Source organism: Myotis daubentonii, chromosome 8, assembly GCF_963259705.1.
Source record: "Myotis daubentonii chromosome 8, mMyoDau2.1, whole genome shotgun sequence".
NCBI lineage: Eukaryota > Metazoa > Chordata > Mammalia > Chiroptera > Vespertilionidae > Myotis > Myotis daubentonii.
In genome coordinates, this window is record NC_081847.1 from 62,185,530 (window position 1) to 62,212,314 (window position 26,785).

The 26,785-nt window shown below is 38.7% G+C and overlaps 1 protein-coding gene across 5 annotated transcripts in view; it reads left to right on the top strand.

The window, feature by feature from the left end:
* PTPRM (protein tyrosine phosphatase receptor type M) overlaps nt 1-26,785 on the top strand; it is a 661,667-nt gene that overhangs the window by 266,215 nt on the left and 368,667 nt on the right. For all 5 annotated transcript variants that reach the window (XM_059706595.1, XM_059706597.1, XM_059706599.1 and 2 more), the window contains exon 4: nt 16,764-16,842. In XM_059706595.1, coding sequence (XP_059562578.1) covers nt 16,764-16,842 — 79 coding nt within the window. The remainder of the gene's footprint in view (nt 1-16,763; nt 16,843-26,785) is intronic.

Below are 26,785 nucleotides of genomic sequence, written 5' to 3' on the forward strand. Positions count from 1 at the left end.
AAGCGGGAAATTAGTAACGATGTCATTTGGTGCTCTCTCTCCTTTTGTCCACAGCGCCTTTCCAAATAACCTGATATTTAAAAATAACTTCATTTCAGGCTACGAGGATGCATTAAAAGGACTATGATATTTTGCTTTTCTCTTAATCTCTTTGGCTCCCTGAGGAGCCAAATGCATTGTGTATGCAGGATCATCTCTCATGTTTGCTCCCCTAGACTCAGGGAGGGAAAAGTGAATGGTGTGAAAGGCACCCATGAATTCATTCCACAGGTTTGGTGTTTAACCCAGAAGAGGCGTCAATTCCTCTATCTTTGGATTTGATCATGAGAGTAATTAGGCTATGAATTTATTGCTTTATTTATTTTTGTACCCTATATCTATAACAGTTTCTGGTATTTAATGAGTGATAAATGTTTCTTAAATGGAAATGCAGGGTTAGTGAAAGCTGTTAGTTCACATATAAATTGTTAAAATTTTTATTTGGAGTAAACTTTGGCAATATAGTTTAAAGGTGTTAAAAATTTAGTAATCTAGTGTTATGAATTCATTCTAAGGAAATAAGAGTGGTTGCAAATAATTAACTATAAGGATATTCAGAGCTGTTTATTTGTAATAATGAAAAATCAGAAACAGTATTATTTCTAATAGAGATTAATTTATGATAACTCAATACAAAAATTTATTTTGCAACCATTAAGAATAATGTTGTAGCCCTAACTGGTTTGGCTCAGTGGATAGAGCGTCGGTCTGCGGACTGAAGGGTCCCAGGTTCGATTCTGGTCAAGGGCATGTACCTTGGCTGCGGGCACAACCCCAGTGGGAGGTGTGCAGGAGGCAGCTGATCAATGTTTCTCGCTCATCGATGTTTCTAACTCTCTATCCCTCTCCCTTCCTCTCTGTAAGAAATCAATAAAATATATTTAAAAAATGAAAATAAAAATAATGTTGTAGAGAAACATTTCATGATGAATTTGAGATTATGTTTTTAAATGGGAAAACCCTATGTAAAGCAATATATTAAATCTAGTTGTTTAAATTAGGGTTAAGGTTAGGGACACACACACACACACACACACACACACACACACATATACATATCATCATATATAACAAAAGGCTAATATGCAGATTGACCGAACTGTTGAATGACCAGTCACTCTGATGTGCACTGACCACCAGGTTGCAGACACTCAATGCAGGAGCTGACCCCTGGTGGCCAGTGCGCTCCCACGGGGGGAGCGCCGCTCAGTCAGAAGCTGAACTCACAGCTGGTGAGCGCAGCAGCAGGGGATTGGGCCTAAGCCAGAAGGTGGACATCCCCCAAGGGGTCCGGACTGCGCTGCGAGAGGGTGTAGGCCAGCTGAGGGACCAGCCTCCCTCCAGTGCACGAATCTCATGCACCAGGCCCCTAAAAATATATATATATATATATATATATATATATATATATATATATATATATATATATTCTACAATATATGGTGAAATAAGTATATTTTAAAATGGTATCTCCCCAGCTACTGTTTTGATTTTTTTCCTGCCATCTGTCATATTCTAAATTTTCCCCAATGTACATGTATTGTTTTACTTATAAAACAAAAAGAATCCAACTGATTTTTCTTCCTGAGGAAATATATTTAATAAATACCTTATTTTGTATAAGCATATTAAAATCTTGATATAATTCAAAAATATGACCTCTGGGAAAAAGTTTCATCTTTCATAGATGAAAGTGCCCTTTCATAGGATTAATATGAAAGCAGGGCAATGGATTTGCTAAGGCCGGGCCTCAGAGGGCTTTTCTCTGGTGGACAAGGCAAAGCGCTGAATGTGTTTAGAAACTCATTTTGGAGGAGACTGTCTAAAGTGGAGAAGGCCTAGTTCTGTGCCGTCCCCACTGCGCCCTGGAACCTGCGCTAATTAGCTCTTTCTTAGGCATCTGCTGGATAGAGGCCAGTGGGACACAGTTCTTGACAAGGTCAGAGGGCATGGCCTCCTCACATGTGCCTGATTTTCTTCTTTCTGTTTGGCACGTGCCCTCTCTGGCTGATAAATGGCTGCCTTCCCATGCTCTGTTGTGTGCTCATAAGGTCTTCCCTTCACATGTGGGGAGAGTTTGCTCTGGTCTCTCTTCTCTTCTTCTAAATACACTAATCTCATTATGAGGGCTCCACGTTCATGACCTCTTATAAACCTAATTACCTCCTAAGGCTCCATCTCAAAATATCATCACATTGGAGGTTACAGCTTTAACATATAAATTTGGGGCGGGGAGGTACAACATTCAGTTCATAGCAGCCTTTAACACACCAAGTTCAGACCATCAGAATTAAAGACTTTAATTTATAAAGTCTTAGGAGATAAGTCTTTCAAAAGGAATTAGCAACTATACTGAAAGGTAGTACTGTATATCAAACCATTGTTAGTTGCAATGAATTCTTTTTTTACTGATTTCTTTGGAATAAAATATTCTTCCTTCCTAATTGTAAACCTCGGACACTCACCCCCCAACGCACTCCACCCCCCCCCCTTTCCCTCTGACTTCCCTCGCATTACTGAGCAGTACGTGATTTATCATCATGAACTGGAACTGAATTTTCATTCTAGCTTTTTGGTTCACTGGGAGATTCATTAGGAATAGCTTCATACTTTGAATTTAAAGGTGGATTTGTAGAGACTCTTTAATTTAATATAGTGTTGCCAAGTGTTGATAAACCTGGTAATCAACATCTCTTAAGGGCTTGGATCCACTAAAAATGCACTTGCTCATTTAATTTCTGAGATCTCCAACTGAGCATCAGCCTTTAAAGTTTTAAAGGCATAGTTAAGGTAGTACTTCCCTTGTATTTCTGCTTTATCTGCTGGCTGGTAAACATACTGAAGTCATTACCCTAATGGTAACATAAGCTATAAGGTAAATGGCACTCTCTAGATGATACAAGAGGGATGTCAGCAGGAAACTTACAAACTCCCAGCAATAGGTCTTCAAATCATCAGATAAGCCCGGAATGATGTTTCCCTGTTGGGATGAGGAAGACAAGCTGTATTAACGGAAATGAAGAAAGAAAGTACCTACCACATCTTATTTCCACCCTGGCCTAACATATCCTAATATGAAATGATCAGAAAAAAAGTCAGAAACATCAGTTGTCTGTGTTCAGGCAGCACTGCCCTGGGAAGGGGCTTCCCTGCTGCTCCCTGCGGTCCCCAGTCTGTGTCCTGGTGCACCCTGACTGAGGAGACAGGCTGTCATATCCTAATGCTCTTAGAAACATGAAACCTGCATGAGTCTGTCTGCCTTTGAACTGATCTCCCATATAGAGTTTTCTGTATGGAGTTCTGCACTAGCCTGAGGAAGTGAGTCTATTTTATGTGGCTATTATATTTCTATGCACAGGGACTCAGCTACTCCCCAGACATCACCTCTGCACTAGTAGTTAGGATATTATACTTAGCCAAGACACACTATAGAGATCTAAAAAAATTAATGTAAAGTGAATAGATAATTCTTAATTTTACTCATATAGTACTTCGCTTCTAAAACATGCATTTTACCCTTCTAAAAGTAGTTTTGATATAATGAGTTAAGATTGATGAATTAACTCTTTTTAAAAACATATATTTTTGTTGATTTTTAGAGAGAGAGAAAGGGAGAGAGATATAGGAACATCAATGAGAGAGAAACATTCATAGCCTGCCACCTGCACGCCTCCTACTGGGGCTCAAGCCAGCAACCTGGGCATGTGCCCTGGCCAGAAACCAAACCATCAACCTCTTGGTGCATGAGTTGACACTCAACCACTGAGCTACACTGGCCAGGCTGGATTAACTCTTTTAATTTCATGTTGCTTGAAACTGGGCATCATCAGAGTATACCAAAAGAACATATGTTTTGGGTCAGACAGAACTGGATTTGAGTATCAGCCCTGTTTATGTCTAAACTCAGGCAACTGATATAAACTTACTAGGACTTACTTCCCTAATTATGGGACTAAGTATAAAGGCTGTGCAGGGCATTAAGATGAAAGAAGAAGCACATTTGGGACATGCTAACCTCTCAATAAGTTGTGGTAGTTTATTGAGTTTAAGATTTGTGGAAGACAGTAAAAAGGGAACCAGCTAATAGTGGAGCACTTTAGTTCCTACTGTGTCACTCCTTACAAAAGACTTAGTTGTTTTTTATCTTGTAAGAATCTGAGTTTTGCAGTTACTCAATTTGGGGATGTTTTCAATAAATTAGACACAACCACCCTGTGTACTTTTGATAATCATAGTAGGATGTTTTGGGCATCTTTTGTTTTTGTAGCTTTTCCCCCAATAATATCCTCATTATGCATTTATAGAGTTTCAAAAACTTTTCTTAGCAGAGTAAAGTGTTCTTGCCAAAGTAGTTATTTTAAGTTGCTTTTCTTACTTATAGGAGAGTAGTATTCCGCAGGTACAAATCCCAATGATAAGCTGCACAGAATACAGCTAATTTGGGGTTAATTACTATTCATTAAAACATAAACTGTCAACTATTTGGTGATTAACACATATTTAATTCCTTAATTAATGTTTGTCTTGATTACTGCCACTTACAACCTGCCCCTCTGTTGGGTGGCAGCAGTGGGAAGTGAGAAGTACCTGCTACCTGTTTTCATCAGTGCACCTGGGCTGCAGCACCTACTTCCTTTGATTTAGGCATTGACTTCCTACCAGTTTAAAAATAGTATTTTACTCTCATAAGCACCCTCTTGCTTTATTGTGCTCATTTAAAACAAAAACGCAAAGATTCTGCTTTGATTTTACTTCTAGCCCTCCTCTTTTCTCGGGCCCCACAAGTTTTCAGAGGCCACCCATCAATTTTTGTGGATTCTTTACCCTGCATTGCACCCAGAGAGGCTGCTGGAATCCCATACTCACTGTATTTCTCCCTGCTTTGGAATATAGTTCTTCTGAGTTTAGCTAGAGACTAGGAAGACAGTGATCTTTCATGCAAATGGTTACTCTGCAAAGAGAAAAATGCTCAGGTAGCCTTGAAAGCTCCTCCCCCATGCCTCTTAATAAAGGGCCTGGGCTAGGGGCAGTGGGCAGTGACAAGAGAGAATGTGAGGGTAAAGTCCTGGAAGGATGACAGTCTTCTTGTTTCTCTAGCCCAGTGGTTCTCAACCTTCCTAATGCCGCGACCCTTTAATACAGTCCCTCATGTTGTGGTGACCCCCAATTTCATTCTTACAAATTGAACATAATTAAAGCATAGTGATTAATCACAAAAACAATATGTAATTATATATGTGTTTTCCGATGGTCTTAGGCGACCCCTGTGAAAGGGTCGTTCGACCCCGAAAGGGGTCGCGACCCATAGGTTGAGAACCGCTGCTCTAGAAGCCTCCCTGTTAAAACAAATTCCTTAGGTACTGAAGGTCCTGGGGAAAGAGGAGGAGTGGATTCCAGCTGATCCCTGCTCAAAATTTTCTGTGCAGGGAGGACTTACGGAACTTGCCCTTTAGGGACGCTAAACCCAGATTTACCTTTATCAGTCTGACATCTTCCCTGGTACATGAGCAGCTGAGATCTTACCCATCTCTTCACATTTAGCTCCAACTTTTACTCCCCACACAGCCACCTCCACCTCTTGGCTGTGTTTGCCTCCAGCTCACTTATGTTACCAGAACTTCATGTAAAGCCCACCCTGAAAGGGAGCAGCTTCTCATGAATTTGCTGCTCAGAGCCAGTTTTTTAGATCTGAATAGGTCTTTTCCAAATTGTGGTCCACAAATACGAGGAATGTTGAAGCATATTAGTTGACAAAATGAGAAGAAGCACTGATTTAAACAAAGTTGAACACACTCTGTATTGCAAGTCATTTCGAAGTCAGGGTATGTTTCCAAATCTCCAGGAGGGACAAATGGCAGGTACAGGTGCCCAGCTGGAGTTTTGGGCATCAATTTAGGCTTTTGCAGAGCATCTCGAGTCTAGTGTTCCCTGGAGCACACTTGGGAAATACTGAAATGTACTAATGGAAAAATAGAGCATTCCCTGACTCCATAAATTTCATACCTTATGGCCCTTATTCCAAGTGCAAGACAATTGAATTGCATACCTTCTCGAGGCTGACATGGGGAATTAGATGTGGCCATGAAATATAACTGGATATCAAGCAGGAAAGCTATTCTAAGCAGTTGCCCTGTCCTCTGCATTTTGTACTTAAAAAAAGATGAGCAGTCTGTTTTAAGAAATCAGTGGGGACAACAGGCTGGCACTTTAGTATGGACCTAGAGCTGCATTTAGGAGGTACATGGATTCACATGATGGTTTTTCATCTTCAAAGATAATACTTTTTAAATGTATATATTTTAAATTTAACCTCATCTCTAAGTTTTATTCTTAGTTTGTGCTTATTATTTGATGATCAAGAAAAAATATTTCTTCTGGGTTAACATCTTATACTTCTTTGTGGTCTGTTATTTCTTGTGTTTTTCTTTTCTCCACTCTGCCTTAATTTTATTCCATATTTCATTTTATACAATGGGTATTTGAGCTATGATTAGAAATGATTTGAAAAGAACATTAGTGTTTCAAATTTGGAGGGGAAAATAAAAAGAAAACTGAGGAAGTCATATTTATTGGTTTAAAAAAAAAACCGGATGAAGTCATTTAAGAACCACTTTAATGAACAGACATAAGAAAGCACTGAGAGTTCACTGCACTGTGAACCTTATCCTTTGAATGCCTTTACCTTTGGGAAAGTAGTAGGTTTTTACTTTACTTTGATAACATGTCCATATAAACCAATGCTTTAATATTTTATTCCTGATTTTCTTAAGATCACACAATTTGTGGTTTTGCTTTGACTCTTTATCATTATAGGAACATTTTTTTTTACGGTATATGTTTTTGGTGTTTATTTAACTCATTTGGAAAAGAAATAAAAGTAATGGTTTTGTAAATGGGTATGATCCACCTTAGCTCTTTATTCAAATCAAAACCAGGAAGGATCTACTAGATTATGTATGGGAGGACAGACATATGCCATTTAATCCCCTTGGTTCTAAGGACCCGACAAAAGACTCCCACCAACATGTTTTCCGTGGTGAGTATTTGGGTTGGTAAGCAAACTTCTTTGCTCACACACGGCAAGGGAAAGTAGCAGCATGAAAAGCTAATTTTGCTCTTCACTGAAGCGGGGAGGGTCAGAGATGCTGCAGTGTTAAACTGCTTCCTGTCTCCTGTTCGGCCGGCCGCTGAAGGAGAGCCCCATGTCAAACCCCTCATAGGCCAGCATCCAGGATGGCTCTTCCTGAGCAAAGAGAGTCCATCGTTAACTGGTTGTTTCTGCTGACGAACGAATGTACAAACCTATAGAAAAGTTTTATGAGAGTTTATTTGAGCCAGATTTTTGAGGACATGCCTGGAAACACGACCTCAGTGAATTGGGGAAATAGTGGAGAATGACTGTTTGTTTTTCTATTCCTTTTATGATTTTTAGAATCAAAGGAGAAAATGTAAGGAAGTACATGAAATCCGTTGGCGGTAGATTAAGGAGGTAGGAGAAAGCAGAGCAGAGAAACATCTAGGACTGCATAAAAAGCAAAATGGAGAAACACATACTTCTTTTATATTGGTGGGTACAGGACAATTAATAATTAGCATTTACAGCACATGGAGACGGTATGCGGGCAACAAGATAACTATGAGAGGTTCTGTGGTCATGTGCTTGAGTGCCTGCAGTTATGCCTTTGAGGGGTCTATAAAAGAAAATTATTCTGACATTTCAAAGGTATGTTTTCTTAGAAGTATAAGAATAGAGGACAGGGCTCATTTAAGGTAAAAATTGACCTTTGCTAAGGAAGCTGTAGGCCTGGGATGTGACTACCTGCCATGGCCGCCCCAGTTAGCAATTTATGATCTGACCATCCTGTGGGTTTACTTTTGTTCACTGAGCTTGTCAGGTGTGCCTTGTGGCCCCCTTGAGCTTGCTGGGCTTATCTCATAGCTCTATTTTCATTCACATTTCCTACCTGAGAGCAAATGGCTTTTCCCAAAGGCCATGGGGATACAGCATCTTATCTCCTGGGATACTATTTGTTGAGTAATTGAGTGAATATTGGTCCTCTCTATTTTACATTTGTTTACATCCCATGGCTACACATAATATCTTGGAACCATTAGCAAAAATGAATATTGAGTCCTTCCTACATCCAAGTACTTTGATAAAAATGGGAACTCAGAATAAACCCATACACTCTAATACCACCGATCCTCATTATTCTCAGTTGTTATGTTCCATAAAGTCACAGCCACCGCTGGATGAATGAATACCAAATTGTTGCTTATGTGGAAAATACAGGATTAATTCTGCAACCCAGTGGTCAAAACATTTTCATCAGCCAGTCAACACATAACCTTATTTTTGTGTGTGTGTGTTTCTCTTAAAGACACCTTTTAAAATTAACATGTATTGTTTATTCTTCACATTGAACTCAGCCAATAGCACTGTGGCTCAGACCTGAGTGAAGCTTATCTAACATGTATTTTCTCCATAAGGCACATGACAGCATTCTTGCGCTAAGGAACAACATTAAACAACACTCAACACTGCACTTGGGGCCATTGTAAACAGCAACATCACCAATAAAAGGCAGAAAATGTGAAATATGTGGCATTACATAGACTGGAATAAGGACACGTGTTTACAGTATAAGAGCTGAAACAGGAAGGCAGTAAGTTACCTTCTTCAACCTCAGCTGGCATAAGTATGGTGGACAACTCAAGTTTTTTCCATACTGTACACATTCACAAATGACCATGAAAGCTTTGCAAGTATTGATTGTGGGTTTCAAATAAATTAATGAGTAGGCAAATTCACAAATACAGAATCTGCAAATAATGAAGATTAATTATATTTTCCAATTAAGTCAGATCCAACAAAAGGTTTTATAAGATTAAATACTGTGTTGTAGTAAATTACTCCAGAATAAGATAGGATGACTTTGTGGTCTGTCATACGGAGCCACTACTTTAGCCACCACTGTAGCTTTCAGCTTTTCAAATATAGTAGTTAGATCCTTCTTATTTGCAATTTCACCTTCTGCGATTTCAATTACCCATGGTCAACTGTGGTCTGAAAATATTAAATGAAAAATTCCAGAGCTAAACAATTCACAGGTTTTAAATAGTGTGCAGTTCTGAGTAGCGTGATGACATCTGGAAACTTGTCACTTGGTCCCACCTGAGACGAGAATCATCCCACTGTCCAATGTCTCCACACTAAAGACACTCCTTGCCCACTTGTCAGTAGCTGCTCTATTATTAGATCAGTTATCAGGGGGAGAGGTGAGAGAGAGAGCAAGCAAATTCAACTTTGATTACAATATATTGTTATGATTGTTCTATTTTAGTATTAGTTATTATTGTTAATCACTTACTATGCCTAATTTATAAATTAAACTGCATCATAGGTATGTATGTATAGGAACAAAAGGCATGTATAGGGTTCAATATTATCTGCAATTTCAGGCTTGGAATATATAAGGGAGGAACTACTGAAATCACAAATTAGTACAAACAAACAAAAACATTTAGCTGAAATCTTGCTAATACCAGAGAACATTGTGTAGAATGAGATCTAAGGGTCACGTTTTAATAGTAAAGAGTTATAAATTTTCAGTAGTTCAGGTGTTAATAGAAGATTTGACTGTTAAATGAGTTGTGTTTTATTTTACTTTAAATGTATTTTATACAGTAGTTTGAGGTTTATAAAACAATTTGTGTCTATGGTTTTATTTTGGTATATTGCAATTATGCTTTTTAAAAAGTTGAAAATGCCATTACATATTTAAGTGGGCATTTAAAATACCACCTGTGTAACACAGTTGAAACAAGTCAGGCAAGCAGAGTTCTTTCTCCCTGCCATTGCTGGAACACACGGTTCCCACAGGAAGTGCAGTAGCTTGGTTGTGACAAACTATTGCCCTTGATAAGTACTTTCTTGTTATCCAGAGTAATGGCACTTTGTTGGTGAGCCAAGCAGGAATGTTTTCTCTTAAAGCAGGAGGCTGGGTAGTAAATATTTCAGTCTTTGTGGGCCAGATGGTCTCAGTGGCAACTACTCAACTCTGCTGTTATGTGAGAGTCATTTTAGACAACAGGGAAATGAATGAGCATGGCTGTGTTCCAACAAAATCTTATTTATGAGCATTGAAATTTGAATTTCATAAAATTCTCATATAACAGAAAGCACTATTCTTTTTTTTAATACTCTTCCACCAATTGAACACAATAAAAACCATCTTTAGTTTGTGGGCAATACAAAAACAGAAGTTGGGGCCAAATCTGTAGTTGGCCTCAGTTTGCTAACCTTGTCTTAATATGTATGTTGTTAAAACTATGTTCCTTGCATCGATATTTCTAGGTTGAGTAGATGATTGCATTTCTTACTAAAATCTGGAAGTAAAAATTTTATGCATTAAAGGATGAATATACTTGTGTGTATACATAGTTTTGCATTTTATTTATATATTGGAGGCCTGGTGCATGAAAATTTATGCACACGGAGGTGGGAAGTGGTGTCCCTCAGCCTGGCCTAGCCCTCTCACAGGCCAGGAGCCCTCAGGGGATGTCCGACTGACTGCTTAGGTGGGGAGTGGGCCTAAGCTGCAGTCTGGCCTCCCTCTGCAGGAGGCAACTAGCAGACTGATCAGGGGACTGCACTGGCAGTGAGCAGCCAGCCCTGCCCCCCATCGCCCTGCCATTGGCCTCCCTCTGTAGAAGGCGACCAGGCAAGCCAATCAGGGGCCAGCTTGGCTGGCCTGGTGCCACCTACTCACAAGCCCCGCCCACCGCCCACTGGTCCGCAGTTTGGTCGATTTGCATATTATGCTTTTATTATATAGGAAATATATGTGTGTGTTTGTGTATATGTATATGCATACATATTCTACATATATAGACCCTCTTATACCTACTAGTTCAGGCACTTTGGTAACAAAAAGAGTCCAGACTTGGAAGTAAAATAGACCTAGAATTAAACCCCGACTCTGCAATGTGCTAATTGTGTGACCTCAGGAAAATTACTTAACCTTTCTAAATCAGCCTACTCATCCCTAAAAGGCAGTTAATATTACCTACCTCTTATGGTTGACTAGGGAAAATGAGATAATATATACAAAAGATATGTGGGACATGGATCTGTAAAATATATAGATATTTTTTGAATTGAATTTTTTTAAAAGAAAATACTTTGTGTGGCAACCTAAGGAGACCAAGCCTCACTTCTAAAACAGATTTTCAGTGTATTCTGTTCTGTTTGATAAGCACGGCCACATCCCAAATCAATTTGTTAAACCTTTCTTTTGTATTTTCCAGTGGTGCTGTCAGTGTTCTAACGTTATTGTTTCCTCTGACCTCAATCATTTTGGCCCTAGATGCTGGCATTTTCAGACATTCCAGGGACTCCCACTGGGTTCTGTATATACTTGTTATACTTCACTAGGGCAATACCTGCACTTTCAATGAGTAGTCTCTTATTGACAAAAGACAAAAATATTTTTGCTTTTGAAGCTTTCTTGGTAAGTGCACTGGCTAGAGAAAAGTACAACATGGAAAACTTGCCATATAACAAGAGTTTGTGGCAAGGAAACCTATATATAGGATGCTAAAATCTGTTGTTGAGAAACCTATTTCAGAGAGACCTCATCTTTTGAGCTGCATTTTTACCCTCTTGTTCATTAGAAACTATAGAGTTAATCTTCTAAGGGCCAGGTGTTAAAATCAAGTTAGAAATCAATTCAAGATTGTTCTATAGCACCTAAATTCAGTCTCTTCATTTACTCATAGTTCAAATAGCAAACTTTTCAGTACAAATGATACTTAATTTTCTGTGGTATGTATTGAAACATTTATTTATGTTTTTATTTTTAAAGATTTTTTTAACTGAAACTTTTTATTTACTTATTTTTTGAGAGAGAGAGAGAGAGAGAGAGAGAGAGAGAGAGAGAGAGAGAGAGAGAAAGAGGAAGAGAGAGGGAGAGAAACATCAACTTGAGAACTAAACAGGGATCAGCTGCCTCCTGCATGCCCCCTACTGGGGATTGAGGATGCAACCTGGACATGTGCCCTGACCAGGAATTGAACCAGCAACCTTTAGGTGCAGGGGATGATGGCCAACCAATTGAGCCACGCCAACCAGGGCTGTGTTGAAACATTTATATACTAAATTATAAACTTGATGAAACAGCTACTAAAACTTGTACTAATAAGCCTTTAATTGAAATTATGAGGAAAGAGCTGGGAAATGGTGGTTTGAAAAATTCGCTTTGAAAGAAACATTGGTCATTGCTTCAAATTTATAACCTTCTTATGTAAAACACTTAAATGTGTCACATAAAATTTCATTTTACATATTACATATAAGTATATATCCGTGTTTATATGTGTAGACACATAAACATATCTATAAAGATTGTTTTCCTATTTTTGTGTCTACAAGTAGCTGAAAGTTAGTGCTCAAAACTGTCCAGTTCCAGAAATTTACTTTACAAAGTTTTCAATGAACTAAAAGGGCAGTCCGTTATTCTCTTAGTGTATTCATAATCAGACGCTATCTTTCTTTGCTTCTTGGTGTTTCAGTTGGAGGACTAAGGGGAGCAGAAACAGTTTCAGGAGTAAGCGTGTGTTTAATTCGTTCAAGGAGGCCTCATTGGGAGTCATCTTGCTGGGAAAGTTGGAGAGCTCGTAGCAAAGTCTCTCTTTCTAGTCTAGGGGGGACACTTGGTAAGTCCTTGCTGGGGCATCTGTGTGTTTCTACTGACAGGCCGGGAAATTGGGCTGCAGTTCATGTTGGCTGTGTCACAGACTTCCTGGTTGGTGTGGTCAGGAGGATGCAGTCCTGTGGCAGAGAGGGTCACAGTCATGGGAGCTCCTTATTGTTCCCACCTGTCATTTGGCTATTGTTGTCTTCTGTTCTTTCATTATTTTTTCACCAAGTACAATATTCCTTATTTTTTCACCAACTAAAGCTTAATTTGCATAAAATTATTTCATTTTTATGGATCCCCTAGAGCATATTAAATATTCTGTAAATATTTGGGAATATTTGGGTAATAAGAGTTAATCTTTGAGCTTTTAGTGGCAGATGAAAAACAGGTTCAGAGGTTTCAAAGTGACTTTTCTAGGTCTGTTATTTCTTCCCCTTCTTCCTTTCTCTCTTTCTTTGGTAAGGTCATGGCCCCATTCTGATTTAAATAAAATATTGTGCATTATATGCACACATATCAACTTCAAAAATAAGTCCACACAATCATGTTTTATATGGACATGATAAAGATTATTCTGCTTTTATGAGACACTTCAGCCCTTGTAGTTAATAAAGTAAAAATATAATTTTCTCTAAGGCGAATTTTGATAAGAAAAGGGGTTTTCATTTGTTCTCTTTATGATATATTCTAAGTGCTTATCTGAGTGCCTGGAATGGAGATGACACTTGGGGTAGTGAATGAATGAATGAATGAATGAGAGGGAGGGAGGGAGGGAGGGAGGGAGGGAGGGAGGGAGGGAGGGAGGGAACAATGAAGGGAGGACAGATGAGAGGAAGGAATATTGGATAAAGGTTTTGGGGTACAACTTTCAAAATACCATTTCATGATCAGAGCGATGCTGTTCTCAGGTAGCTGGTGGTCATGGACATCAGTCAGTGAAGTGGCCATTCTGACCAGAACAGCTAGCTGGTCCCTGCACTGCCCACGGTTGCTATCCCCGGCTGGGTAGGATATGACTGTTTCCAAGGGGCTCTGTCTTGAGGGCCTTGGGAAGTCTCTTTCCTCTACAATGTTCATCAGCTATGTGTCCCCACAATTGTTTTCTTATAGACTCAAAGTAGAGAGATTAATTTGCGGGAATATCCCTGCATCTCTCTTCCTGCATATTGTCAGTGAAAAAATAATTAAATTTATGAACAGGACAAAGTTTTATTTCATTTCTGTTCGACCACTGGGCCTCTTCTCTTCCCCGTGTGGTTTGTATTTCAGTGTGGTGGCACCGTGGCAATGTCACCTAGTCTAGCAGGTGTATCTGGGATGACTTCTTATCTCGGAGGCGTCCTGAGCTTTTCCATTTGAGGCTTTGCTGATTGCTTTCTCCATTTTTGTATCTGTTGCACAAACAAATAGTGCTGGGATTGAAGTGTTTATTCAGGCAATGTGCACCAGAGAAAACATCTTGATATTTGGAATCAGAAAGATTGGGTTTTAAAGTTGTATACAATACACTCATGGCACATTCTTGAAATATTTATTTCTTGAAGGATTTTTGATGAACTAATACATAAAATAATGGTGTGATATGTTCCCAGTGTATGTAAAATATTATGTAAATGGAACTTATCTATATATTTTTAATTTAATTTTTATTGAGATAGTTGTAGAGTCAGATGCAATAGTAAGAAATAATGCAGGTTCCTGTGTACACTTTACCCTGTTTCCTCTGATGGTAACATTTTGCTAACTTAATGTGTATGTTATCACAACCTGAATATTGACATTGTTAAAATCTACAGAGGTTTTTCAAGTTTCTCATTTTACCCTTACTTATGAATGCATACGTGTGTGTGTGTGTGTGTGTGTGTGTATTCAGTTCTATACAATTGTTTTTGAGTGGTAAAATGCAAATAATGTAAATTTTATCATCTTAATAATGTTTAAGTTGTATTAAATACATGCATACATAATACTGTGCAACCTTAACCACCATCCATTTCAAAAACGCTTTCAGTTTTTAAAACTGAAACTCTACACCACATAAAACAATAACTTCCTATTTCCCCTTTCCCTTAGTTCCTGGCAACCACCATTCTACTTTTTGTCTTTATGAATTGGACTACTCTAGGGTCTCGTTTACATGGGATCATATAGTAATTGCCCTTCTGTGACTTACTTCACTTACCATGATGTCCTCAAGGTTCAGCCATGTTGTAGCATGTCAGAATTTCCTTCCTTTTTAAGACTGAATATTATTCCTTTGCAAGAAGGCACCATATTTTGCTTACCCATTTATTCTTCAACGGACACTTGGATTGTTCCCATGTTTTATCTGTTGTGAATCATGGTGCTATAAACGATATACAATTTTTTTTCCTGAGTAGATTTGTATATCCACCACCCTAGTGAAGATCTTAACAGTTCTAACATCATGAAGATTGTCCATTTCGTTCTTTGTAACCACGCCCATCTCCCTCCTGTGCCTTCTCCCTTCATTCTTAACCCTGGCAATCACTAATCTGCCCTTTGTTTCTAAATTTAGACATTATACAACATTACATAAATGGAATCATATACTTTGTAAGTTTTTGTGTTTGTTTTTTTTTTCACCCAGAATAATTCTCTAGAGATTCATCCAAGTTGTTGGCTACATCAGTAGTTAGTTCCTCTCATTGCTGAGGGGCATTCCATGCTATGGATGCACCAGTCTGTTTAATCATTTATCATTTGAATGACATCTGGGCTGTTTCCAGTTAGGGGCAGTTATGAATAAAACTTCTGTAAATATCTGTGTGCAGGTTTTATATAAGTGAAAAATGTCATTTCTCCAAGAAGTGTTTTAAGACATCATCTTCAGCCCTGACTGGTGGTGCAGTTGGTTGGAGGGTTGTCCCGTGCACTGGAAGGTCCCGGGTTCGATCCCTGGTCAGGCCCCATGGTGTTCCCAGTGATACAGATTCCTTCCATGTGTAAATGGAGGTTAAAACAATGTCATGTGGACCTTTTTAATAATAGTCTGACAATCGACATTTTAGACAATTGCGGTGAGATATTTGATAACCTTCTTACTGGTCATTTTTTCTCTTTTAGCCTCATTTTCTCAGAAGTGGCTCCACCATCTAAAAAATGTCACCCATTCTGAGATGCTCAGAGCGTGCTGCCCTTCTTCTATTGCCTGCTTCTCCCACGATCAAGCAGTGGCTAATGCCCATTGGGTTTCACCACTGCGGCCATCTTTATACATTCTCTTCCTCCATCTGAATTTCATCAGCACAGCCTTCTCTCTATGTTCTTAATATGGTGTCTTTTCTGCCCGTTCTTCCTTGTGAGCAGAGCCTCTGTAATCTGGTCTCAGCAGACCCTGAAGGCTGTAGGTCCCAGTTCTCCTCTTCCTGGCCATGGCCACATTCACCTCAGTTTTTGCACATGCCCTGGAGGGAGCTTGGCCCTGTTCACACTGTGAGCTCATTCACATTCAGCCCTCAGCTCAAACACCACCTCCTCAGGAGAGGTTTTTCTAGTTTCTGTACTTTTCTTTCGTAGCACTTATGGTAGCTTTAAAATTTTACTTGTTTAAAACCTAGGGCCCCACATGGTTCAGTCTGGTCATAGAGCCCACTCGAAGGAGTTAACCAGAAAGTACAGTATCTTAAAGCAGTTTGAATCTTACCCTTGCCTCCTGTAGGGACTTTAATCCTTTGTCTTCCACATACTGGCTCTTAACATGGCATTCCCTCCTTACCAGGTGAGTTCTTGAGATAAGGTGCTGTCTGACCTCCCATTCCCATTAACCTCCCTGAAAACTGGGTGAGGGTCTTATTTCTCTTTCTAATCTTAGAACCTGGAACATTGGCTGAAGATGTTAGGTGCTCCATTAATGTTTGTCAGAAACATGAATGAATGAATGAATGAATGAATGAATGAATGAATGAATGAATGTGAAACTACCTACCTCTTTATAGGAGACATTTGGTAAAAGTCTGACAAATTGAGTGAATAATGTAATTTTTTTTTCTTAATTTCCAGGTGATTTTTGAAGTAATAACTTCTGGACATCAAGGCTACCTCGCTATTGACGAAGTGAAGGTGTTAGGACATCCATGTAGTAAGTTGTCTCAACTTTTAAACCTCCGGGTGCATTGTTAGGGGGATGTTTACGGAACAGATGAAGGGAAGGCACTGAAACCTGAGCAGCAGTGGCCCTGCTGAGGGACTTCCCTGACAAGTCTCTGGCTGCTGCTTTGCCAGCCCAGAAGTCCCAAAACGTGTGTTCCATGTGTAATGCCCTCGAATGTATCTGAGTGTCTTTGAAATGAAAATCAGGGGTATCGGTATGCTCACACATCTTTGCAATGATGTTTGGATTTCAATTTTGAAGAGTACTACAAGTTAAACATTGAGAATCTGTGCATTTTGTTCCTAAAACTAGTATGTTTTAGGCATAATTCTAAACAATATAGCCCCAAACAGGCCTGGGATCTGGTGAATATAAGAAATCTACCTAAACCACCTGGGGGCCCTATTAATGGCCTGTTCTTCATCTTTTATAAATTATTTCTTTTAAAAAGTCCAATGAAAATAACACACTTTTGTTTTTATCACCCAGTATGAACGAACAACTATTGATTGTCATTTTGGCACCTGAACCTTGTCCTTGATCAATAAAATATTGCAGGTTGCCAGTCCTGTTTCTCCCTCAGCTCCCCAGGGGCTCCCAGTAGTGAGCTTGCTGCTGGCCCTCTCCATCTGGAAGGCTTCTAGTCCACAAGACGCTGAAACAGATGCAGCTGATTTTAGCAGAGAAGCTTGTATTAAAAGGGAGCTGGGCGTCAAGCAGAATCACTGGGAATACGGGTGATGCAGGATCACATAATGGGCAGGAAAGGAAGGAAGGCTCTGCAGGCACAACTACTGTGACTGCTGTGCCCATAAAGACAGGGTGGCTGCGCCCCCTCCTCTGGCCCCCTGACTTTCGGAGGGCGACCCTTGCCACATGCCTGAACATTCATCACTGTCTCCGTGCCTTTGCACCCTCAGCCTTCGGCACAAAACCCGGAGTGTGATTGTCATGGTGGACAACCTAAATCATGTTCTCATTCGCCAGCGACCGTAGGGTGACCTAGAAAAGGAAGCTGTGGCTTCTACAGCTTCTATCAGGGGATCCAGGCCTCAGCTTTTACCAGGAAACATACAGGGGGAATTTCTCGGTCCCAGAAAAGAGATTTGAGAGCTGGGCAACTAGAAAGCTGCAAATGTCTGTCTGTGTGTGTGCTTGTGTATGTACGCACTCTGTGTCTCTCATAATCACGGTGTATTCATAAAAAGTAAGAAAGTACTGTTTGTCTACTTAAATTCTAATGGATGATATCCAACTGCACAACTTATTCTGTATTATCCCTCCCCCCGGCCCCCCACCTTGACATTACATTTTTAGGTCAATCTATGATATTCTATCACGTGACTATTTTACATTTTATTTTGTTATTCTTCTTCCAACACTTAGTTTTCCCCCATTTTTTTCTCCATGACAAATATTGCTGCAGTGAACATCCATGTGTGTGTGTCTGGGTGCCCTGTGAGAGAGCAGGGTATGTTCTTGGAAGCAGAATTGCTGGGATGTAGGGTAGAAATAGTTTTAGTTTTTACTACATGCTGCCAAATTGCTATGAAAAGTGCCTGAGCCAGTTTCTCTTCCCACTAGCAATGCATGGAAGTTTTATTTTCCTAATATCCTTGCCCCAAATTGATATTGTCAGACTTTAAATCTTTGGCCAGCTGAGGGATGGAAGCCTGCTTTATTCTTATGGTCCCTGGCATTAAAGAGAAATTGGCTATTCATACATTCCTGTAACTCTGCAGATGGTCCTAACCAAATTCACAAAAGAAAGGTTATATCTACAATGGTATTAGAAATATAAACACTGCTTTATTGCATTGATTGAATAGATCATGAGCTCACTCCCTGTACTAGTTACAGAGAAGCCCTGTGTGGTTGTCGCGTGATACGGACATCATGACAGAGTCATCCCGTTCCATCCAGAGGGGTTTGGCTCTCTCTGAGATCTTTATCTGGTTACAACATTGAAGTTCAAGCATAGCAATCATCGTGTTCATTACTAAGGCCGACGTTGCTCTTGTAGCACAGTGCATGTGCCTTTTCTTCTGTCAGTGAAACCAGTGAGTGTAAGAAGAATTTCTTCCCTTTTTTTCCTGAAATGGTAGAAAAACGAACAATGCTGTACCTAATTGAAACAACAGGGCCAATTTATTTGCTCATAATTACCTGAGTTGGAACTTGTCCAAGTCCTTGGAGTAATAGACTCAGGCTTGGAGAACACACATGGAGTGTTCTAATGTGCACAAATGTTGCAGCCTCTGAGTCACCTCTGACCAGGAAGTAGACATCAGAGGCAGTAATACTGAATGCCTACTATGTGCTGAGTGCTACCTGTTTCTCAGAGAAAATCTTGCCACAGGGCAGATTTTATTGCTGCCCTGGGTGCAGATGCAGTGGTCAAGACCAAGTTTGCACAGGTCTTTATTGTATTGTATCCAGGTTCCTTCTACATCTGACTGCTGACCAACAAAACAGCCCCTCTCATTCCATAGGGTTTGAGTCTCTGCCTTCAGTCGTATAAGAAGACTTAATGCTTGACCTTCTAGCAGAGCCTTCCTGAAATGTGTCTCCTGCAGTTTTGTTCATTCCTTCCAAGCCCAGCTGCCTATGGACATATAAAGGTGTTTATGGTCTCTCCTTTGGAGAATGCTGGTGCTAATATCTAATTGGCTTTGCAGACTGCTGTTAGGAGACACAGTTGAAAATAAGGTGAGGTATGGTGCAATAGCATTTTGAACTGTAAGCTTTACACTGTTTTGATGCTAGCCCTTCTGTAATTTTTTCCAAACCTCAAAGTTTATGGGAAAAACATGCAAATGAAGATTTTAAGGAAGGCAAAAGTTTAGTCATTAAATGGAAATCTTCACAGGTAATATTTTAAGGGATTTCCTATCAAGATTTATAAATAATAATCCTTATTTCATATCCAAAACTATGTATCTCAAAAGATGCAAAAGTGCTGAACTTTATTTACTAGTACTTCACTCTAAAGTAGCGGTTCTCAACCTGTGGGTCGCGACCTCTTTGGGGGTTGAATGACCCTTTCACAGGGGTCGCCTAAGACCATCAGAAAACACATATATAGGGTGTCCCAAAATTCACGAAAGAAGTAATTTTGATAGAAAACACAGGTTTATAATTAAAAATTGTAAATTTTTTATTGATTCATAAAGTATACAGTATAGGGTTATGTAAGGAATAGCACATTGGGTAAATGGCCTCCACGGCTCTGCTGGCACATACGCAAAGCCGTGGTCTTCATTGGTCTTCATTGTCCCTGCTCCTGGGCCATAATTGGTACTTGGTAATGCTTATCAAATTGAAGGGATTGAAATCAAAGGGCAACAGATATTAGAATCTGATTCAATAAACCAAGTAAAATTAGGCTTTTATTTTTTCTTGTTGTTAATGCTCACGCAAAATTCAAATCTTGCGTGAATTTTGGGACACCCTATATAATTACATATTGTTTTTGTGATTCATCACTATGCTTTAATTATGTTCAATTTGTAACAATGAAATTGGGAGTCACCACAACATGAGGAACTGTATTAAAGGGTCGCGGCATTAGGAAGGTTGAGAACCACTGCAAAGGTTCCTGTTCGGATTCACATAGGGTTTATGAGAAAATATTACAACATTTTTTAAAAAAGTAGCTGTTCTGTTACAAGTATACAGTTGCTCGTATACAGTATAATATTGCTTTTGATGTAGTGACAGTCAGATGCAGGATTGGCTGGGAAATGTGGAAATGGCTGTGCAGACGGCAGGTCTCTGGCTTAAGACCACTTCTAAGGAACGTAGATAATTTTTGTATTTGGGATTCCCACTAGAAATATATTTTGAATTTGGTTTAATAATTCTAAAAGATGTATTACAGAATTTTACACCTGAAACCTATATAATTTTACTAACCAATATCACCCCAATAAATTCAATAAACTTTTTAAAAAAACATAATATAATTAAAAAAATTGAAAAAAATCCTGTGTGCTATATATTATATAAAGGGAATACAAAATGCAAGATTATTCTGTAATACTATTTTGCAATATAAAATAAGTCAGTAGTTTATTTAAATATTTAATAAATTCCGAGTTCAAAAATAATTTTTTTTTTGCTCATTGATATCTCTGCATACCCAAACATTGCTTACCTATTTCCAAATTTAGTTTTTGTTTTAAAGACATTAAACAGTGTGATTAAAATAAGACTAAAAGTGAAAAATAAAAATTAGAATTGTTTAAGGAATTATGTTCTGGCCCTATCCAGTTTGGCTCGGTGGATAGAGTGTTGGCCTGCGTACTCAGGGGTCCCAGGTTCGATTCTGGTCAAGGGCATGTACCTTGGTTGTGGGCACATCCCCAGTGGGGAGTTTGCAGGAGGCAGCTGATCGATGTTTCTCTCTCATCGATGTTTCTAACTCTCTGTCCCTCTCCCTTCCTCTCTGAAAAAAATCAATAAAATATATTAAAAAAAAATAAAAATAAAAAAAGAATTATGTTCTGTTGAATAAAGATAGGTCCATATGTTTTGGTTGAGAGATGCATAGGACTCAGAACTGACATTTCATTTTAATCATGTAGGTACTTAACTTGGATATTTTTCCCAAAGGAATATCATTCTTCTTTAGAATACAGATGACTTATAAAATGTATTTGTATATAGTGGCTAACTTATTTTTCTATGATAAGAATGTTGAATCTATTTTTCTACTTGACAAATTATTCCATTAAGATCCATTTTAACTTTCAAGGAAAAAATAAAGATTTGTCCTGAAACCTGTTAAGAGCAAATCTTCATCTATCGTAAGAGTTACTTGACTTCTTTGGCTCCATAACCTTATTCGTATAATGGAGTAATAACAATAAGGCTTTCCTCACAGGATAAATGTACAAATTATATGAATTAATGTATAATGAAGAATTTAGAGCAGTGCTTAGTACATTCTAAGACCTCAATAAATATTAGCTGTTTATTATTATTAATTACTAGAGGCCCAGTGCACGAAATTTCGTGCATGGCGCTGGGGAAGTCCCTCATCCTGGCCTGCGCCCTCTCCCATCCAGGACCACTCAGGGGATGTCCAACTGCCGGCTTAGGCCCCCTCACAGTCCAGGACCCCTTACTCCTTACTGCTCGCCTACTGTAAGAAGCTGGGCTCACGGCTGGCGAGCACAGTGGCAGTGGTGGGAGCCTCTCCTGTCTCTGAGGCAGTGCTAAGGAGCTGCGAGCCCAGCTTCTGGCTAAGCAGCGCACCCCCTGTGGGAACGTACTGACCACCAGGGGGCAGCTCCTGCGTTGAGCGTCTGCCACCTGTGGTCAGTGTTCGTCATAGTGACTGGTTATTCTGCCATTCAGTCGATTTGCATATTAGAGTTTTATTATAAAGGATTATTATTATTGTTTTTATTATACACTACATCTTGACAGGCCCTCTAGAATGAGTTAGCTGCAGATTGTAATCCTAAGTAACTCCACTGATTTTTTTAAGTGGGGTAATTTATGAGTATCCATTAAAAATTTTTTTTTAAACTTTGTAAAATATATTGTTTTTCAGTTTTAGAGTAGGCAGTACCAGGCTATTTTTTTGGTAAAAACTGTTTTTCTTGTTTGTGATGATATGCTATACAAATAAAGAGAAACATTGGCTATTTATTTGGGCTGTCGGGCATGCCTCCAGTTCTTTCCAACCTATGCCATTACATCAGAATGTAAATGAAAATAAAAGGGGTTAGCGCACAGTCCTCTTTTGTCCCACTTCAGTTTGCACTTTGATCTCACAAATTACTGTTTTCTTATTTTGTTAGTATTTTGATACAGGCTTTGAAGAATCAATAATATGAAACATTTAGAAACAAAATGCATCTTGGTCAATGATAATTCTTGACTTTGGTAATGAAAGGCTGATTTGAGATAAATTAATATCCCAAACATCTATTCTTTGAAAAATATGTTTTATTAGCGACAAGCAACAGAATATGTCAGAGATGAGAAAGTAGGATAGGTGTACTAAAAAACTGTTTGAAATTCATGGAAGATTGTTTTTAGAACTCCTGCAGATTTTAGAAGAAAGCTGGCATAGCATTTTGAAAGGGTATCCAGGAGACAAATGGGCCTATAAATCTGGAGAGAGAGAATTTGTCTTTTTGAATACTGAGATATTGAAATTTTCTACTCTAACGGTGCTCTACCTGGTGTTACAATTAAGGTAGTTTGGCAAGGTTCAGAGCATACAGCTCAGCACGGGATCAAAACTTTTCTGGCTGGAAAGCTCTTTTCCTTGGGGTCTTTTCCAGCATCCAGTGATAAATCAATTCTTTCAAATAGTAATGAACATTTTTTGGGCTAAGTACCAGGCATATTGTATGCCTTCCCTACATCAGCTTGTTTAATCTTTATCCGAACTCTCTGATATAGTTACCTTTTTTAAATCCCTATTTTACAAATTAAAATAAAAAATCCACTAAGGCATCAGTTTAGGAACTTTTGCTTCTATTCAGAGGTACTAAGGGGCTGAGGTATTGATGCTTGAGTAAACATGTGCTAAACCCCAAATTTAAAAATTATCAGTCTTAAATTGCCTCCCAACTGAAAGCAGTTGTAGGATTTACTGCACCAGACAGGGAAGATCCAGGCATCCTAGAACTTTACAAATACTATATAGGCCTTTAATGTTTATTGAAAAAATTTAAAAATGCCATTAGTGAAAATTCTGACTTTCATGTTCTTGAAGGAAAATAGAATCCCACAGTCCCTTTGCCTTATTCATCCTGGTGGATGAGTTACTAGCTTCTACTCAGATCAGAAATCCTCTTTCATTTGAAAGGGATAATTTGATTATATAAGTGTTCACGCTTAATATGTTTGTTCATTTATTATACATCCAATTATTATTTTTCCTGGAAATCTCTTCTCAACCAAGCAGCCTTGTTTTTTCCAAACCAAAACAGTCAATCTATTTTCAGAGACGGGCCCTCCCCAAAATACAATTTGAACAGAGAAATAAATTCCTCAGACCCTGAACCTCACTGTACAAGGAATATGCACTGGCACTTTCTGAGAAAGCCATATTAGAGGGGGGAAAAAAACATGATTTTAAAGGAAACATGATAACTTTCATTCTGAGTGACATATCTTTATTAAGAACGGGGTGAATAAAGAAAAGTATAGCACAATCATATCTTTGGCCTCCAAATTAAAAATGCAAGTAATATTCTGACTGACAACTCCCTGCAGACAGTAAGTATTAGGAGATTTTGTTGGTAAATGACTTTTGCTGTGTCTTTCTCTGGTGGTGTAGGCAGCCATGGTTAGAAACAGGGCCCTTAGGAAGCAGTCTCTCCAGGGCACACTTCCTGTGCATGAACAGACTGAGAGCAGAGCCAGTGACCATCCTGATATTCCAATTATTTATTATTATTGCTTAGCTGATAGAGCAGAGTACATATATTTAATAAGCTTATCATAAAAGTTACATAAATTAATTCTTAGTATTTTTGAGCAGGTATTGAAAAGAGCCTTTTCATATACCCTGCTCATAGAAATACAAACTATTATATGCTTTAAGGAAAGCAGTTTGGCAATTTGTGTCAAAAGTCTTTTAAAAATGCATACTTTTTGTCTTAGTAATTTGATTTCTAAAATTTTATCCTAAGGAAAAAACAAAAAGTCTACATGACAATTTAATTATGAGAACTTTTATCTTGGCATTATTTATAAGAAACTCAAATGTTCAACAGTAAAGTTTTCTATGTCCGTATAATGTATGTCAGGATGGATTTCTCAACGTTGACACTACTGATATTTTGAGCCTGGTATTTCCTTTCCATAGGCTCTGTGTTGTGCATTGTAGGATGTTCAACACCATCCCTGGCCTCTGCCCACTAGATACCAGTGGTACCCCTACCTTCCTCACCCTTATTGTGATAACCAAAAATGTCTCCAGACATTGCCATATGTCCCTTGGGGGGTGACATTGCCTCTGATTGGGAATCATTGATGTATAGTAAGCAGATTTTTAAATAGTTTTAAATGAATATTTTAAAAGTGAAATAGTGAATACTTTCTTAAATTAAAAAAAAAGCGCGGGGGAGGGGGGAGCCCTAACCAGTTTGGCTCAGTGGATAGAGCATCTGCCTGCGGACTGAAAGGTCCCAGGTTCAATTCCTGTCACCGGCATGTACCTTGGTTGTGGGCACATCCCCAGTAGGAGGTGTGCAGGAGGCAGCTGATCGATGGTTCTCTCTCATCAATGTACCTAACTCTCTATCCCTCTCCTTCCTCTCTGTAAAAAATCAATAAAATATATATTTTTTAAAAAAGGTGAGTATTTGCCACAAAAAGTAAGATACCAGTAGACCAATTTAGAGGATGTAAAGTTTCTTTAATGGCAAAGGGTTGCTCTGACGGTTCTGTGCAAAGCCAGATATTTCCAAAGGATCTGTCAGAGCAGCCCTGAATAACATAGCCACCCATAATATGTCCACATGAGAGGATCCTGCCAGGTGATGGAAACTTTCCTTCTGTGGTTCCAATAGGAATTTAGGGATTTTTTTACTTTAACCCCACCCCACCCCCAGGCCCACCCTATTTTCAGCTTTTCCCAGGATTTGGCTTTTCATCTGCCTTCTCGCCTAGTGCAAATACATAATCTGTATTAACATTCCTGAATTCACTCTGAGTCTAGATGAATCAAAGTTTCAATTCCCAGCCTCCCTCAAGAGACCCAAGCTTTAGGTCAACGTGCTATGTGTCTTCTCAACTGGTTAACTGGTTCAGGATGCTTTTCCTTAAGAAATTTTAAGTTTGCATAAATGCATACTTATTGTAAAAGTTACTTCTTGGAGATAACTTTATATGTGATTTAAAAGTTAAACACTTTATTTTTAATGTTTATTATTGAAACTATTTTCTAAAAGAGAACAATAAATTATTTAAATCATAATTCTTAGGGAAAAGAATTAAATTGATTTTAAATATCTTGGACAGCTTTTAATATATTAATCCTATTAAGAGGACTATATGAATGAAGCCATTCAGATTCTGGAGGTCCAGGAACATATGTCCCATGAATGAAGGGCAACTACTGTGTACAGGAGAGAGGATATGTGATATTGGAAAGGCCTAACAAAAAGACAAGAGAGTCCATGGAAGCTTCATGGAAGAAATAGCATTTGCAAAGGGCCTTGAAAAAACCTAAAATCCCAGCAGTCAAATAGGAGCCATTGCCAGTGGGCTGAAGAGCATGGGAAAGGCAGACCAGGATGGCAAGGCTGGCAGAGGCAGTGTTGCACAGTGGGCCCTGCCTGGGCTTTGGAACTCTGGTTCTGACATTTACTAAGTGCCCACAACTTTCCCATCCCCATCTGTAAAATGGAAAAAATACCTACGTCATAGGACATTTATGAGTATTCCATGGGAAAGTTTCTGGCGCAGAAATGCTTAAAAGAAAAAGAAGAAGTTTTTTTTTGTTTGTTTTGTTTTTTCTATTTTCTAAAAACAATGGGTCTTTCAGTTTTGGGGGAATAGAGAATAGAAAAGAAATTTTATCTTGGAACTTTTTACAGAGATCTATAAAAACCATAGAATCATATTATTCTTGACCACATCTAATTTGATTAATTTACTGAAAAATAGTTCATAAGGGTTTAAATTAATATGTTAGTATGAAAAACAGTGATCTATGGTTATACCACTTTTCTAGAAGTTCTTAGAGGTATTTTGAAAGCTGAGCATCAAGAATACATTGTCTAAATGATTAGTGGTCTCCAAATTAGCATTGGGGTTCCCTGTGTGTTGTTCACATTAAAATTCATTTTTACTTTGTTCTTGGATAGTGACCCACTTCCATGCTTAATTATGTTCTTCACAGGCTAATATTAGTGCTAGTTCATCATCTCTGAGTACCCAGTAGTTGGGGACCATTCTT